Below are 17,116 nucleotides of genomic sequence, written 5' to 3'. Positions count from 1 at the left end.
CAAACCCACAGGCATGTTTATTTATGTTAATTTATTTATTTGTTTGTTTTTTAGTCAAAATTGCAATTTAGGAGAATCTGAGTTATTATCAGATAATGCAGCTGATTACATCTTGTCTGACAAACAGACAAACATAACAAAACATAACTTTCTGTCAATTTTTCCATAAATTATCCGTATCTGTTCAACCAATTAAATGATCTGTATCCAGAAAGAACACTGAAAGTGGAGGTTTATCCTGGAAGTCGCATTAACTCGGGCAAATGTTGTATTTTTTTACTCTATTAATCATAGTAATTAAATATATGTACTAAGGCTAAATACTGAGAAAAATTCTAATTTAGAAAATTTTAACCATTTGAAATCTGAGCAAATTGATTGGATTTCTTTTATATACATGCGAAGAAGGCAATGTGGTGACTTTTTAAGTATGTTAAGGCCCTCAAAAATGGGTCTTACTAGTTCAAAAAAAGCATCCTTCAGTGCTCGGGACCTAATTAAAAATTACACTAGAAAGTCAGAAATAGTTTGTAGAAAAAAGAGGATCCATCATGTGTTGCAACATCACAGAGGAACAGGTCTGAACTGAAACTGGATGCATATTCTACCACTTCTCTTATTTTTATATGAACCAATTCATTTTTAAAATGGTTTTCATAGTGGTTTATGGAAAATGCTTTATTTCTTGAGTGTTGCGTGTTGCTCTTGCCTGTATAAATCCTCTTTAGTCTCTTTAATAGAGACGTCCATGCATTTTATTGTAGAAGTTTGTACTTTAAAATCTAAAAAAGTTTTTTTTGTTGTCTCGATGGCGCTCTGCATCGTTTCTTAGGAGCTGCCGTCGCAGAGATGGACTAATATTTACCAATATTTTGGCTGTCGAAATGTTTTTGGAGCCAGAAGCGACCATATTTGGAGGAGTGAGGGGTGGACGTCATGTTTTCTTTTAAAAGTTTTGGCTTTTTTTTCTTTTAAATTTTTTGATGATTTTTGCTTTTACATTAAAAAAAAATCATTTTTCTTTCTTAAAAAATACTTTGCCTTTTTTAAGTCTTTAAAACATTTTGTTATTTTCTTTTAAATTTGAATTTAATTTCTTGTTTGTAAAAAAAAAAACTTAATAAAATAGTTGCATAAAGTTTTGTTATAATTACATAAATCAAAGAGCTGTGCTTTTATTTTAAACCAATAGTGTTGTTAATGTTATTATATTCCAGTACTGTTCATTTACTCTATCTCATATAATCTAAAGTCTGATGTGGCGCCGTGCTCACCCTGACTCAGCGCCGTGTTTGCAGCCGGGCAGATTTCCTGTTTTGTGTAAAAACAGCAGCGGTAACACCAGACTGCTGGGAAGATTGAACCACCCCAGAGACATAGTGATCGCACACTGAGCGCTCGGGGCTATTGTTGTTAGGGAGCCCATCACATTGCAAAAGAGATTCCCTCCAAACTTCAGCAACAGCACTCCCATTATGAGCAGGATGGTATGAAAAGCCCTTCGCTTTGACTGGTGAACTCGCGCCCCGTCCCCGGCCGCCTCCCCCGGGCGTGGACGAATCAGAGTGCAGAGAACAGAGAGGCTGCAGTAAGACATAGCAATCAAATATATCACCATTTGGCAAGCGCTCGGGATAAAGATGTACTGAAGGTGGTCCATCATCAGAGTAGCAAAACACGGCCCCGCAAAGCACTGCAGCCAAACACACACGGTGAAGATATTTCTGATGCGGACCCCGGACCCCTTTTTCAGGCTCAGGTAGGTGATGGGGTGAACAACAGCCATGTAGCGCTCCACACAGGTCAGCATGGGGAAGAGCGTCTGTCCAGACCAGGGGAAACTCCCAATCAGCATCCCCTGCCATATCAACTCAGGGAGACACGCCAAGTTACCACAAAGGAAGACGGCACACCCTGAAACTCCAATCAGCTCCATGACAGCCATGTTGTAGGTGACGAACTCGGACAGACTCGTGGCTGCTGCCGAGGAGCGCTGATGCTTCCTTTGTTGGAATCCAAGATAGAGGATGGAGACGGAGAGAGGCAGGAGGAGGACGATGTTGATAAAGTCAAAGACAAGGTAAATGTACCAGCCGATGGTGCAGCTGTAGAAACCAAAGAGGGCATGGTACATCTGAGAGCCATTGATGGAGGATGAACAGCTCAATGACATTTTCAAACACAGAGTCCTGTAAAGGCGGGTAAAGACAGAAATGGAGGGAACATTAGTTTACACAGAAGGGAAGAAAATAGAAAATATAGTTGCAATTCTGGGATTCAAGCCAGCATGGACTTTTAAGACTAGAAATCTGAGACTTTTTATGACTTTTTTTAGGTTTTATGACACAGTCAAATGTTCAGTCATTTACTCTACTGTCTATTTTAACTTATTTTCACTCTTATCTATTTAAATCTTTTTATTTAATCTATATTAGTATGTATTTTATCTTATGTTTTCATTTATTTTTTTATTCTGCCCTGATCCGTGTTTATTTCTATTTTTAGTAGTTATTTCTGTGTTTATGGCTAATATCCTTTGAACAGCATTTACTCTTATTAGATTGGGTTGCTGTTGTTATTTTTGTTTTGTAATTATTTTTCTCTTTGTTATTTGCCTCTGCTTTGCCCTGTTTGTCACAGCAGGTTGTAAGCCCTTTTTTAAAGGTGCTATATAAATAAAATTATTATTATTATTATTACTGGTTCGATGTCATGCTTGTTTTATGGGTCAATTGAAGAGAAAATCTGGAGACATGCTTTAATGGCTTAAAAAAGAAAAAAAATACCCACCAAGTTTGTTGTTTGAACACACATTCATTGATATATGGCCAAAATATATAAATGCATTTGTTTTGATCTGTGCTGCCCCCTCGACTGATTTCAAAATCATTTTAAACACATAGTTCTACGTTATTATGCAATAGATGTTATGGATGTATTACGGATGTTTTTTATCTTGCCTTTTGTAAAAATATTCATAATCTACTGATTTCTTGCAGTCAGTCTTGCAGCCAGTTCCTACAGACAACCATGAGTTTTCAAGGCCAAAAAAACGTTTTCCATTTCAGTTTGGCCAAATATGGCTTTTTTAAAAGAGTGTTACATTTTTTTGGTGATTTATGGCTGTTTTTTTTCTAAATTGACGTGTTTCGTTAGGCGTATTTTATATTCAAAATTTAAATTTTTCGCATTTATAAGGTTAGTAGAAACCTGCAAAGTGAATCACTAAATTACAACAGGTTTTGTTGGACAGTTTTCTGCAACCAGCCGATGACCAGTTCAGCTCATATACTTCATTTTAAAAACATGAACGTTTTCCATCTTCACACAGCTACTGCTCTTGGGCTTAATTCACAAACTGATAAAACCCTGATAATTAAATCTACTAAAATGATTAAAAATCTCCCATCTCACCAAAGGCATGAGCGGCTCTTTTCCGGTCTTCAGATGACTGCTGCGTGACCATTTGTGAGTGTGCATCTGTGTTTCCTGTGGTTATATTTGTAAAGTATCCAAAGAGGCAGGACTGTTTCCTTCCATGTGGAAAAACTATTAATCACTGCTCTTTTACAGCATGGAAATGCAAGAAAATTTACACGCTTAGACACCGTGTCATCTGTTCTTTAACCCGTAGAGACGGGAGTATTTTACATTCTTTTCATTCTTCATTTTTTGATAATGTTGGCTGTGTTCATGCATTTAGCATAAAAATGCATTTTTCAAATTGCATTTTTAGTTGAATCTGTGAATTTCCAGCTCAAAAACAAACAAACAAAAAAATGACTTAGCACCTTGTATGTTGAAAATAATGGATTTTTTTTGTTCATAAGAAAGAGTGGTACGAGAATGAGAATTTGATCGGTGAATATTAGGCCTTTGAAACATAAGCACTTTGGATAAATTTCTTTCAAAAATGTAAGAGAGTGTAAAGCAACTTAACAAAAAATGGTCCAAAGTTTGCAAGAATTTAATAAAAATAAAATAATAAAAACAATAAAATTCCCTGAAAGCAAGCAAAATAATAATAATAATAATAATAAGTGCTAACATAATGCCATGTAATTTAAAAACATGATGTTATTGTAAAAATGTAGATAATTATGAACAGTTTTCTGGACATTTTCTCTTTTTTGATAAAATCTCATAAATCTCATGTTTTTGAATGAGGTATTCAGGTTTAAATGCTTGTAAAAGGGAAAATTAGTTTAAAATAAACTAAATAAAACTACAATGTAAAGTGGAAAGTAAAAATAAAAAAAATAGAAAAAAACAGGAAATTTCTAAAATATTAGCATTATTCAGTAAAATAAATTTTATCATAAAATTATTCCAATTTGAAAAATGTTTTCTAGATTTCCTTTTCTCAGCAATTCAATTATCAATTAAATCTTATTTTATCAAACTGGGGAAAATGCCAAACCAATTAGCTCAGAGATCACGTGAAGGACATCTATACAGAGAAGACGGTTTAGTAATATTCCCCGAAATGACAGAACGCACAAGCTGAACGCATTCATGTGGCTTAGTGTCACTGTGCTGATCGTGCATCATATCGATGTTGTCTCGATGTTTGACAGAATTCAAATGACCTGTTCACCCGAAGAGCTGCAGATTCAAATCACAACAGCTGTGTTTTCTCAGTGTGGCTGCGTTTACATGCTGCTGTCATTTAGACAGATGACACCTTCTGTTCAGCATAAATGTAACTATACATACATACATACATATATATACTGACACACAAATACAAATATATACACGTATATATATAAATATAGAGACGCAGTGCTCATACATACAACTATATATATATATATATACACACATACATACATATATACAGTATATATATACATAGAGAGAGAGAAAGACTACAAACAAACGTCGATATCTGTGGATTCTGAATATGCAGAGATCGGTTTATAGAGATAACGTGCTACGTGCTGAGTTCACAGATGGGGCGAGCACTGGGTCAAACAGCACATTTTTTATTCACACAAAATAACTTAGTGGTTTTGCAACATGCAAAGTCCAGCTACATGTCACTTGATATGAGTGAGGAGCAGCTGGTGAGGGATGAAACGCAGGAGAAGAACGATCAGAAAACATCGCCCACAAGGTGAGTGGCATTTAATAACGTCAGCGTTTATTAAAATACATTTTTAAGGTAATAATTGGATAATACCTGCTGTTACATCAATTAATTACCCAATACTTGGTAAAATAATTTCTTCACTGGTGACGCTGCCCAAAAACTACGGATGTTTAAGTCTCTCTCTTTACCCTTTCGTCTTAATTTCCGTCTTAAACTATTTCTCTTTCGGACAACAGCCACGCACAGAAGATATGGCGGACAACTCCTCTTCCATCTCCAGCAACATCCTACCCTACAACTGCATCAACTCCACAGCTGTCAGCCACATCAACTGTGCCACCGTCGTCATAAGAACCATCGTCACCTTGCCTCTCTGCACTCTCGTCCTCTACCTGGGTCACCAACGATGGCGGCAGCAGCGAGCCTTCAAAACAACAAGCCACTCTGACGTCTTCACCTACCACATGGCTGCCATAAATCTGATTTGGGGCTTTGTGTGCTTCTGCTACATATATGGCACGTATGCTCACGTCCTAAATCTTATAGTCGCAGGTATGAGCGCTGCGTCTCTTGTTTTCTATGGAGAGACTTTGCTTCACGTGCTGACCTGCGTGGACCGTTACCTGGCTGTGGTTCACCCCATCACCTACATGGGCTTAAAAAATGAACGTGGGGTCAAGATCAGAAACATCAGCGTTGTTTGCGTTTGGCTGCTGAGCTTTGTAATGCTGACTGTAACAACTCTATATCTGCCCGAGCTGCCCATCGTCCCGTCGCTGGTCATTGTTTGCTTCACCTTAATAGTCGTGTCTTTTTGCAGCCTTTCTGTTCTCTGGGTTCTGAATCGCCCGGGGCCAGGGGAGGGAGGCGGGGAAAAGCCGCGAGTCGACCGGTCAAAACAGAGGGCTTTTCACACCATCACAGCCATACTGGGAGTGCTGGCCTCCTGGTTTGTGGGGCTCATTGTTTCCACGGCCCTCACCACCTCTCCCCAGCTGAGCAGCAGTGTCAGCTGTGCCGTGCTGGCGTCTATGGCCTGTTTTAATCTGCCCAGCAATCTGATGATACCGCTGCTTTATCTACACAGGGCAGGAAAACTATCATGCTGCTGTTGTAACATAAGTAAAGACATTTAAGAATTGACTCAGGTGGTTAGTATGTATTTGTGTGTTTGTCAGCTTATGGCTCCGGGGTCACGGGGAAGCCAAAATGACCTGGCCCAGAACTCGGCATTCTGACAAAAAAGAGTCTGAGAGCTGAGAATTGGCAGTGATGATGCCCCAGAAGTGGGCCAAATAAACCGGCCCGATTCTGCTGCTGACACTGCCATCTTGGGATCATTATCAAAAATGACCCGGCCGAACATCTGCCCAAACTCGGCACCCTAAAAATAATTAGTCGGGCTGCATCCGGATGTCTGATGCGGCTGAGAATCAGCATGAATGACGAGAGTCTGAATGAACAAACAGTCAAATATTCAGGTGTGGAAAGTGACTTCTTTAGACTCTACAGATGACTTTGTGTTAGTTTCAGGTTTAATCAGACTTTGGATGAATTATTTAGAAACACCAGGACACATCGCTCCGTGTCTAATCGAGCTGCGCACGCTGTATTGAGCATTTTACTTATTTTCTGATTATTATTATCATTTTATCTATCTATTTATTTGCTCATTTATCTATTAACTTACTTATTATTTTTTTACCTGCCTTAATAGGCTTTATCTTGTCTCTGGTATTTCCTCACTGATGGTTGTGTTCCCTCAGTTCCTGGTTTTATTCCTATTTTTCAGTGTTTTGCGTAATCACAGTGTTGTTTTTAATTTTAATTGAAGTTTTTTGACTGTATGAAGAACTTTGTGTTATTGTTTGTTTGTATGAAATGTGTATACAAATAAAGTCTGATTGACTAATGATACTATTTTACATGTACATTTATATATTATAGTATATGTATGTGACAGAAATGGTCTTATGTGTATATTAATGGTGGAAATACCCCGAATAATAATAGTAGTAGTGGCAGGCGTTAGCAGTGCAACCACAAACCCAAAATCCAGGTACAACCTCGGTCCGAGGGAACCTACGAGACGAGGCAGCGCTAAGGCTCCGGAAGAAAGCCGAGTTAGTGGATGGTTCAAGTAAGGCCTGAGCCAGCCCGAACTATAAACTTTAACAAAGGGGAAAGTCTTAAGTCTACTTTTAAATGTGGAAACAGTTTGCATGTTACATAATTACTAATGATGACATGATGATATTTCAGTCTGTTTCCTCGTGCTGCACAGAACTGGTCTGAAGACAGCCAGAGACTGAGCAGAAGTCACTGTGGTCACGGTCCTCTTCACACAGCGGTTACAGTTTATTATGTGACGGAAACCACTTATGAGATAATGCAACATGTGGCTGCTTTACTTCTGCCTGTTTTTAGAGTCATAACCAAAAAAGGAGTGGATCGAATGCAACAACAGTTTTTCAAATATATATCAAATTTTCGTAAAAATTTCATTTTCTTTTGGCAGTGCAGTGTAGCGTAATGGATGTGTTTTTATTTTGATGTTATTTTCTTTAAAAAATACTTTTAACTCCTGTCTAACAAGTCTGAAAATATGCAAAAGATGAATCCACTTTACTACTTTTTAAGGGTCTTCATGCACTTTTGCATTTTTACAGACACACACACACTGGCTTACTCCCGGAAGTAAATTTTCATGCTCACTACCTCTTTTTACACTTGGTCCCGGTTTTCACCCCCTTAGTATCTACTTCCTTTCTTTGCAGTCATAAAACTCTTAAATTTATTTTCTTGTCCTTTTCTATTTTAATCATCCAGGGTTTCCCCCTCATCATCTGGAATCTGTTCTGCAAAGAAACAAGGTAAGGCAACGCGAACTTACAACAGAATCGAGGAGCAAAACATGAAATGCACTTTTTAAAATTGTTCATGCTGCCATGCCTGAAGTTTGACTGATCAATCGTTATCATTTTTCTGTTTTACAACACCAGAAGTTGTCCGGCTGTGTCGCATTTAAAGAGATGAATGACAGAATAAGGGAAGTTTTTAAGAAAATTAGGGCGATAAAACAGTGTGAATTCAATGTGGGTTCCAATTTGGAAGATTGACACAAAGCAGCACCAGTTTTATTGGCGTCTCAGGCTGATTAAAAATCTTATAAACATGCAACAACTTTATAACTGCTTTGCTTTGCAGTTAATGTTTTTGGAAGGCCGGCTCCTGCAGAAGCTGCACATTAGAATTCAGTTTCAGTTTAACCATTTGACCCTTAAATCTACATCAGTTTTCTTGTGCTGCGTTCTTTCGTCTTCCACATATGTATTTAAATTTCTGAAATGTAAGATTTGGTTTGATTTTTTTCCAAAAAGAAAAAAACGAAAGAAAAAAATAATGAGAGACTGGCAGCTAGTTGCTAAATCAATAAGGAATGAAATGAAATGAAAGGAATTTTTTGAGCCATTTCCTAAGTTGCTTGTGGCCATTTACCCATGTTATTAAGAGAAATTACGCCTTTTACAAGTACTTTAAACCTTTGAACTCTGAGCAATTTGGTTTAAATAAGCATGGGAAAAAAGGCATTGAGCAACTTGCCTGAAATGTCCCTTGAACTGAAAAAAGTGAATTTAGATTTTTCTAAAAAGCGAGGGGAAAATGTCCAGAAAACTATAGAATAATGATTACTTTTTAAGAATCAATTTCTTTTACTTTGTTTTTCTTCTGTGGGAATTTTTAGGTAATTTTCTTTAACTTTTTTTTTTTTTTACCAAATTCTTGCAAGTTTTGGAAGAACATTTCAATAATTTTTTTTGTTTGTTTTTGTTTTACTGCCCTTTTCTGTGTTTGTTTTTTTGCTTTTACTTTTACAGGTAATTTTCTTGTACTTTTTTATTAATATCTTGCTATTTTGAGGTGCATTTTTTTTAATTTCATTGCTCCTTGCCATCTTCCTTTTTTTTTTTTTTATGAAATCATGCTCAGGTATCAAAGAGTTAAAGTCTGTGGTTGGCGAAGCAGTCATGCCACCATTTCAAATTTAATTTTCGGTAAAAATAAGTTCAGCTTAACAGAACTGAAACAACCAGTGTTTTCACTTGTAGCAGCAAAATAGATAATTTTTTTTCTAACTTTGGTCAAATCTGATTTAAGAGGTTTCGCTGTTGCTCAACGCTGGCAGCACAGGAAGCCCGAGAAATCCAAACAGAGGAAGCTGTAGTTGCTGGTTAGCTGTAAACACTCATCTGATTGACTATTTAATGACAGCTCAGTGTTTATAAAGGTTTGGTGAAAGTCACAATAAAATGGTAATGGCTTCCTCTTTGACCAAATCCCAGTTCCTCTAGAGTTTCTTTCACTTCTGTATCGCGTCTCCGTGTCCTCTGACCCTGGCTCACTTTGTCTCGCCCTCATGCTCGCTTCACAATCTGGTTTGTTTGTCCAGTCGATCGGTCTTTTCTTTGTTTCCTTACAGAATGGGACGGTTGACTCACCTTGACTTCACCATCCTCTTCCTCCTCCATCTCTGCTGGGGTCAGAGGTCAAACCCAGATGGCGAGAGGCCGTCCTGCGAGCGCTGCAACCTGCGGCTCTCCTGTAACTGCTCCCACGCAGGGTTCACCCGCGTTCCCACGGTAACAGATCGAGCCCTGACTCTCGATCTCTCCTTCAACAACATCACGGCGTTGACCGGCGACGATCTGGCGGGACACGCGAGGCTGAGGGCTCTGAGTCTCCACGGTAACTCTGACGGGATTTTATTTGGTTTATGGATTTAAAACTGTTCTTTTCTGAAAAATAAAGGAACACAAAAATCTATATTAGTTCATGCGCACAGTGCAACCGATGTAAGATTAACCCTTTAGAACCCACTTTGATATCAAACACTCATTTGCAAAATGCACCTTTTAAAATCAAGCTTAAAAAATATTATACATTTATATTATTTTCTACTTTAATAAAATATTCATAAAATATTCCTTTTTTTCAGAATTGTAACCATTTAAATGCCAGGATTTTGTCATGATAGCACTGTGTTTGTAGATGAAAAATAACACAAAATATGAATTATTTTCAAGTGGCAAAGTATTTATTTATTTTTTTTAATTATCACAACCTGGAATATGGGCGGCACGGCCTCACAGCAAGAGGGTCCCTGGTTCGAATCCCGGTTGGAACGGGGTTCGGTCCGGGCGGGGGCCCTTCTGTGTGGAGTTTGCATGTTCTCCCCGTGTCCGCGTGGGTTCTCTCCGGGGTCTCCGGCTTCCTCCCACGGTCCAAAGACATGCAGCTCAGGTTAATTGATGACTCTAAATTGCCCTTAGGTGTGATTGTGAGTGTGTATGGTCGTTCGTCTATATGTGTCGGCCCTGCGATAGTCTGGCGAACTGTCCAGGGTGTACCCCGCCTTCCGCCCGATGACAGCTGGGATTGGCTCCAGCCCCCCCGCGACCCTTACGAGGACAAGCGGTTACAGAAAATGACTGACTGACAACCTGGAATATGTCCATTATTGGCAGCAATATTGATAGTCATACATTATAGTTTTTTGTGCAGTGTCAAATACTCAAACTCATATCGCTCCACACACAACATGGACTTTTTGAAGTCAAGCTTTAAAAAATATAATGAGATGAATTTTTTTTTGTCTGCTGACAGTCTGGGATATGTCAGTGTGTGAGTGTAGCTGCTGACAGTCTGGGATATGTCAGTGATCAGCAGCTACATTGACTGTGACAGGTCACCTAGTGGAAATAGCATGTATTTCCTCCATATGCCAAATATGGTCAAAATGACCTCATCAGGTGGAAAATAGTCAAAATGACAAATTCAGAGTCAAAAGCCCAGAATGACACCCAGAAATAATACAAGTCCTGTTTTTCTGCTCTGATGGCTGTGGGATCAAAAATGTCAGTTTGAATGGGTTTCAATGGAGCATTTTTGGACCTGAACAGTCTGAATGTAACTATTTAGTTTATTGAAGGAGCTGAGCTGCAAATTCACTGATTACACTCAAATACACAATCTGGACTACATTTAGGACACATGCATCAACAGACAAAAAATATACATATAAAAAAGAGGAATAAAAAGCATGTAAAATGCATCAAACAGTGCTACGTTCTCAGCTGATGCCGTCCAGTGGTGTATCATATGGATGCAAAAGGTGGATTTTCTGGATCTTGTGCCAAAAATGCTGCAAAAGTGGCGTTAATTGATGACTTTACAGTGAAAACGGGCTGAAATGTTACTGTCCTCCTGCAGGTAACAGAGTAATGATGATCCATCCGTCAGCGTTTGACTCTCTGTGGAGTCTGGAGGAGCTCGATCTGTCCGACAACCAGCTGACTGCCCTCAACCATACATGGTTCAGCAAGCTGGGAGCTCTGCAGCACCTCAACCTGCTCAACAACCCGTACAGGTAAAGTGCAATTTAAAGACCAAGCAGATACCTCCACATTAGATACGTTCAGGTGTCCATACACTGTGTGTGTCCTGCAGCTGCCTGGGCTCTCGTCCGCCGTTTCAGAGCCTGCTCAGGCTGAGGAGGCTCAGCGTCGGAGGCCCTGCTCTGGAGGAGCTAAAGAGAGGAGATCTGTCCGGAGTCACTCAGCTGGAGGAGCTCACTGTGCACGCCAATAACCTGAAGAGGTGGGGGGCTGACACCGGTTTTTGTGCAATAAGGTTGAGCTAAATGTCTAAATTTAGAAAATTACTTTTTAAAAATCTAGCAAAAAATGGCCAAATATGTACATTTCTTATTGTAATTATTAATTCATTCATTCAATATTCATTTTACAGTTTTTAATGTTTTAGCAGTTTTTCCACCCAGGTCATTTCCTTGTTTTTTTTTTACTTTCTTTTTTGATTTATTATTATTAGAATTTTTTTTTATCATTTTAATTTTTCTCTTTATTTACAGGTACTTTTCTGAGTAATTTTTTTTTTAAATCCTCATTGCCTTTTTTGTTTTGTTTTTTTGCTTTTTTTGTTTATATATCAATCATCAATCAAATTTCTGGACCTTTTTTCCCCTTAAAATGCTCATTAGATTCTTTCGTATTCTTTCCATGTTTTGAAAGAAATCAGGCTTATTTGCCACAGTTTCAAGGGGTTAATGCCTCTGTATCATATCAACAAGTTGTGGCTTTGGTGACCCCCAGTGGTGGTATTAAAAACTACACTATGGCAGATAAGACAACTCCCCCTTCTTTTTTAATTTATTCTTAAAAAAAACAAACTTTTTATCGGGTCTTTTTTTTTCTTTTTCTCTTCATTGTTGCTTTCTGTATGTTTTTCCAAAAAAGGTTTTCAAGTGTTAAAGGTTTTACTATTCCCATCATTCACTCTACCTCTACCGTCTCTTTCTCTCTCTGCAGGTACGATTCTGGTACTCTTGCAGACATTTGGCCATTGGGTCGTGTTACTTTGAGCCTCCACAGTCCATTTTTGTCAAACGTCACCTTAGCCTTGGCTGTGGTGACGGACGTGTCATATCCTGAGACGCCTCTCATTTTGGAAGACATCCATCTCATTGGGAATGAGTCAGTTCAGCCCTTCAGAGGGGCAGCAAGGAGAAGAGTCAGGTCCGTCCGAAATCTCTTCTGTTTTTTGTGCTCATGCAAAATTCCTTTGAGCAACGTGTTGCAGTGCCAATGTTTACAAAAGATCCTTGATCACATTTTGACACGGTCAACCAGTCACTTGCTCCTCTATGATGTCATTTCCCAGGAAAATTTTTTTCAACAACCTTGCCGTGTCTGATGAGGCCATAGTTAACCTCCTGGTGGTGACGGATGGAGTCCCGCTCACCTGCTTGTCCTTGGATGGCGTCACACTGACAGGCGAAGGCAGGTAGGACACCAGCGCATCTGTTTTTTTTAAAGTCCATGTTCTAAACTTAATTTGCTCACATACAGATGCAGCAGCCAGTAAATTCTTGAATCCTCGCTACATTTAAGCTATATTTTTCTATTCTTTGGACTCTATGGCTCCTTCTGCTGAAGCACAACTTTTCTACAATCGAGAAGCCCTTATTAACATCAGGAAAAATTTGGGGGGGTTTGGACTGAATGCAGCAAACCGCAACAGGATCTCCACCAATGAAATACGCCGAAAAGCCAGTCAGACCAGAAGGGAGTGACCAAACTGAAAGACAAAGAGAGAGAGGAGAGCCAGCATCAGGGCAAGGCTGACCCAACCTAGACTGAGAGCTGTTCATCTACCAAGACTTCTTCTGGCTGATGTCCGGCCGCAGGAGAATAAAAAGTATGAGATGTGATTGAGGCTCACTCAGCAACAAATCAGAGACGCACATCCTCACGAAGACATGGTTAGCCTCTAACATCCCAGATCAAGCTGTTGCACTGGATGGGCAGACTTGTTCAAGGCTGACAAGACACAAGACACAAGATTCAAAAAATGCAGGAATTGTCTGATGCCATAGGCAGCAACAAGCAACTGGATGAAATTTTCTTAGTAGCTGGTGATTTTTGTCAACGCATTCTTTAACTCCGAAGACAAATTGTAATTTCACATAAAGATGAAAAAAAGACTAATAAATGTACCTTGTACCTTGGCAATTTTATTGCTAAATTTGCCAACTTTTTGACAAAAAAGTGGCTGCTGACAAATGTAGCGACTAACCGGGCAGTTCTTAAGCTCTCTGATTTGAAGAGCTTTTCTCAGTGATAGTGCCAACTGTCTTCAGTGAGCAGAAAAGCGTAGAACTCTAATTTTATCTCCCCGTAGTTTGAAAGGGACTCAGTGCTTTTTCTGTTTAAATCTAAATCAAATCTAAATTACTTTTTTTTTTTTTTACACATATATTTAAACTCCCTTCTTGTGGTACTGCTTTCACTGAATGAGAAGGATTCAAATTTCAAAGAATTCCCTCAAGGTGTTCTTGAGATATGGTGTTCATGGGAATGGGATGGACTTAAGGTCACAATGACCTTGACTTTTGACCACCAAACGCTAATCAGTTTATCCTTGATTCAAAATGGCAGTTTGTGCCAAATTTTGAAAAAAAAAAAAAAAAAAAAAAAACTCTTGAGATCTTATAACTGTATAGGATTTTAATTGTTAGTATATTGTTTTAATTTTTTTTACTTTGTTACTGTAATTTCCTCAGTGTCACTGTAAATGAAGGTCGCCCCCCAATGATCGCTCCAGTACAAATAAGGGTTGACTGAATTAAAATAGTACTGTATTTTTTTTTAAAGTTCAGAAGTGACAAACTGCATGAAGAATTTAAAGGTTTGTTGTTGCTCAATTGATGTTAGGTGGGAGCGAGCCAGAAGGACGGACCATAAAAGCATCGACGAGTTCTTCATACGAAACACAGTGGTGCTGAATGTCTTTAAGTTCGTCTCGTTTCTGGAGCTGGGGTTTCTGCTGCAATATCCGAGGAAGGTGTCTGTCATAAACTCGCAGGTAAGTTAGAGGTGTTTTCAGTCACAAGTATATAACATGCAGTGTAAAAAAAATGTGAGAATAAAATTAGGAGTGCGATTTGAAAGCCCAGACTTCTGCCCTTAGGTGTTTGTGATGCCCTGTCCCACGTCCCGGCTGCTAGTGAACCTGCAGTACCTGGACCTGTCCGACAACCTGCTGACCGACCTGACTCTGGAGGAGTCACTGTGCAAAGGAGACGGTACACTGAAGGACCTCCGAGTTTTAAACGTCAGCAGAAACGTTCTGAAGGTCTTATTTTTGTAACTTTTTCATTAATTTATTTCACTTGCATTGCATTCAGGGGCATTGCTCCTGCTCCCCATGCCCATGTCTAGAGCCAGCCTCAATGCACACGTAATGCAACGTGAAATACCTGCTGCTTATAGAATTGTCTGTCTGTGTCTCTCTGCTGTCTAGTCTCTGTCCCTGATGAGCAAGCAGGTGACGAAGCTCTCCAAACTGACCCACCTAGACATCGGCCGGAATGGATATAGCACCATGCCCCCCAGCTGCTCCTGGCCCTCCACCCTGCGACACCTTAACATCTCCGGGGCTAAACTTACAACCATCACCCCTTGTCTACCCGCAACTGTGGAGGTACTGAGAGTGGACGATGTAGCAGTGATCCTGACGGACCTAACACTACTAAAACCACTTTTGTCTTGCCCTTGATCAGGTGTTGGATCTGAGCAACAACAATCTTAAAGACTTCCTCCTGGTCCTGCCCAACCTCAGAGAGCTGTACCTGTACGGGAACAAGATACTGAGGCTGCCCCATGGATGGCTGTTCCCTAATCTCCAAGCACTCATAATACAGGTAAGAACCAATCACATCTTACATCCTACAATTGTCTTTGTACTCCCCAGTATGACCTGTCCTTGTTCTCCCACAGTCAAACACCTTGAACATGTTCGACCGCTCAGACCTCCTATCATACAAACGACTCGAGGACCTCCGGGCCGGTCAGAACAAATTCGTCTGCTCCTGTGACTTTGTCAACTTCTTCCAGTCGGCCATTAAAGGAATTGGAGACATGCAGCTGGCAGACGGAGAGGAAAGCTACGTCTGCGACTCTCCTCTCTACCTGCAGGGGAAACTGGTTGGTGAGGTCCACCTCTCTGTTGCTGTGTGCCATCGGGTTTTGTTTGTGTCCGTGAGCTGTGGGGCGGCGCTTTTTGTTGGGATTCTTCTGTGTGTCCTGCTGTGGCGCCTCCATGTGTTCTGGTACCTCAAGATGATGTGGTCATGGTTGAAGGCCAAGCATAGCTCCCGGCGACGGCGGCGGCGACAGGGCGATGGAACGGATTCAGAAGGATTGCTGTCCTATGACGCCTTTGTGTCCTACAGTGAGAGAGATGCTAGCTGGGTGGAAAACTTCTTGGTACCTGAGCTGGAGGAGCCAAGGTAAAGTCTTACATTCTAGTGTCTTTTTGTTAAAACAGCAGGATGTCTCAAAAGCTAAAAAGCTACTTACTAGATTTCAGTAAAATTTGGTAGAAAGTCACGCCAAGGAAAGAGTGATATGACATCAAGTTGCATTTACAAAGTACTTGGTATTTTAATCACACTTTCCATATGAGGGCGACAAGATCAAAAACTTCAAAAATCTGAATTATAGTTTGGTACACACTGGGCTACACTGAGGTGAGGTCAGTGTAGCCCACATTAATTTAAGAAAGATTTTCAGACATTTCCATTGTTGACAACTCTTACCACACATTGTGAAAATAAAGTCTTTATCCGCGGGGAAACATTACCTGCTTCTCTCCCTCAGGGAGGATGAAGAAGACTTTGCTAATCCCAGAGCCATTCGGCCTCTGACCCTGTGCCTCCACAAGAGGGACTTCCTCCCTGGACACTGGATTGTGGACAACATCATAAGCGCCATGGAGCGGAGCCGGCGGACCGTCTTCGTCCTCTCTGAGAATTTCGTCCAGTCTGACTGGTGCCGCTACGAGTTGGACTTCTCCCACTTCCAGCTTTTTGATGGGACTGCCGCCGGAGACGTGGCCATCTTGATCCTTCTGGAACCGCTGTCCAAGGATGACATCCCCAAACGCTTCTGCAAACTGCGCAAACTCATGAGCTCCACCACATACCTGGAGTGGCCTCAGGAGGAGGAGAGGACCAGGGAGTTCTGGAGGAGTCTCCGCAAGGCTCTGAGGAGAGATGATGAAGAAAATGACTGAGAGCGAACACAAAAGTGCATGTAAGATCAGGATAAGGAACAAAAATGACTACTACCGTTGCTTTTGAATTGCCAGTTGTTGTTTTTTTGTAAGCTGCCAGGCCTCAGTGTGCTCCAAACAAAGCTTGTAGGATCAAAAAAATGCATCTAAAATCCCCTCGTTACACACCTTGCCAATGTTCAAATTTGGGGGGAGGGTTGTCTTGACAATTTCTGTAACTTTCTAAAACCAACAATCTGACATTCACACCCTCTTAATGCAGTGTTGCCAACCTTCATAGATTCAAGGGTTAGATAAACTCAAATTATATTTTGCAATTGTTTGACTAAATGATAATGAAAAATAAAAAAAATATATGTTTTTATAAAA

General features: G+C 40.0%; 3 protein-coding genes across 5 annotated transcripts; 2 read left to right on the top strand and 1 right to left on the bottom strand.

Annotated features, from left to right (window-relative positions):
* On the bottom strand, positions 1 to 9,730 carry LOC148185784 (uncharacterized). Its single transcript, XM_088073505.1, has 2 exons — positions 9,595 to 9,730; positions 1 to 2,189 (listed from the first exon to the last, which is right to left on the bottom strand). Exons 1-2 carry the CDS (start codon positions 9,606 to 9,608, stop codon positions 1,271 to 1,273), a joined length of 933 nt encoding a protein of 310 aa, XP_087929631.1. The 5' UTR covers positions 9,609 to 9,730; the 3' UTR covers positions 1 to 1,270.
* Positions 3,755 to 6,598, top strand: LOC148185785 (uncharacterized). The gene has a single exon (XM_088073514.1). The coding sequence runs from the start codon at positions 5,347 to 5,349 to the stop codon at positions 6,229 to 6,231; it is 885 nt and encodes a 294-aa protein (XP_087929640.1). The 5' UTR covers positions 3,755 to 5,346; the 3' UTR covers positions 6,232 to 6,598.
* On the top strand, positions 7,179 to 17,116 carry LOC121962081 (toll-like receptor 2 type-2). Of its 3 annotated transcripts, XM_042512276.2 has the most exons (12): positions 7,264 to 7,968; positions 9,576 to 9,841; positions 11,366 to 11,522; positions 11,603 to 11,752; positions 12,481 to 12,687; positions 12,833 to 12,955; positions 14,386 to 14,536; positions 14,642 to 14,806; positions 14,975 to 15,154; positions 15,234 to 15,374; positions 15,451 to 15,962; positions 16,333 to 17,116. In XM_042512276.2, exons 2-12 carry the CDS (start codon positions 9,577 to 9,579, stop codon positions 16,745 to 16,747), a joined length of 2,466 nt encoding a protein of 821 aa, XP_042368210.2. In that variant the 5' UTR covers positions 7,264 to 7,968; position 9,576; the 3' UTR covers positions 16,748 to 17,116. The 3 variants fall into 3 exon arrangements, with proteins under 3 accessions (XP_087929533.1, XP_042368211.2, XP_042368210.2); XM_088073407.1 differs by lacking the exon at positions 16,333 to 17,116 and having other exon boundaries at positions 7,179 to 7,968; positions 15,451 to 15,966; XM_042512277.2 differs by having other exon boundaries at positions 7,262 to 9,841.

This window comes from Plectropomus leopardus, chromosome 23, assembly GCF_026936395.1.
Source record: "Plectropomus leopardus strain MGB_pleo_1.0 chromosome 23, ASM2693639v1, whole genome shotgun sequence".
Taxonomy (NCBI): Eukaryota; Metazoa; Chordata; class Actinopteri; order Perciformes; family Serranidae; genus Plectropomus; species Plectropomus leopardus.
The sequence above is the reverse complement of the archived record's forward strand: the minus strand, read 5'-3'. Positions and strand labels throughout refer to the sequence as shown.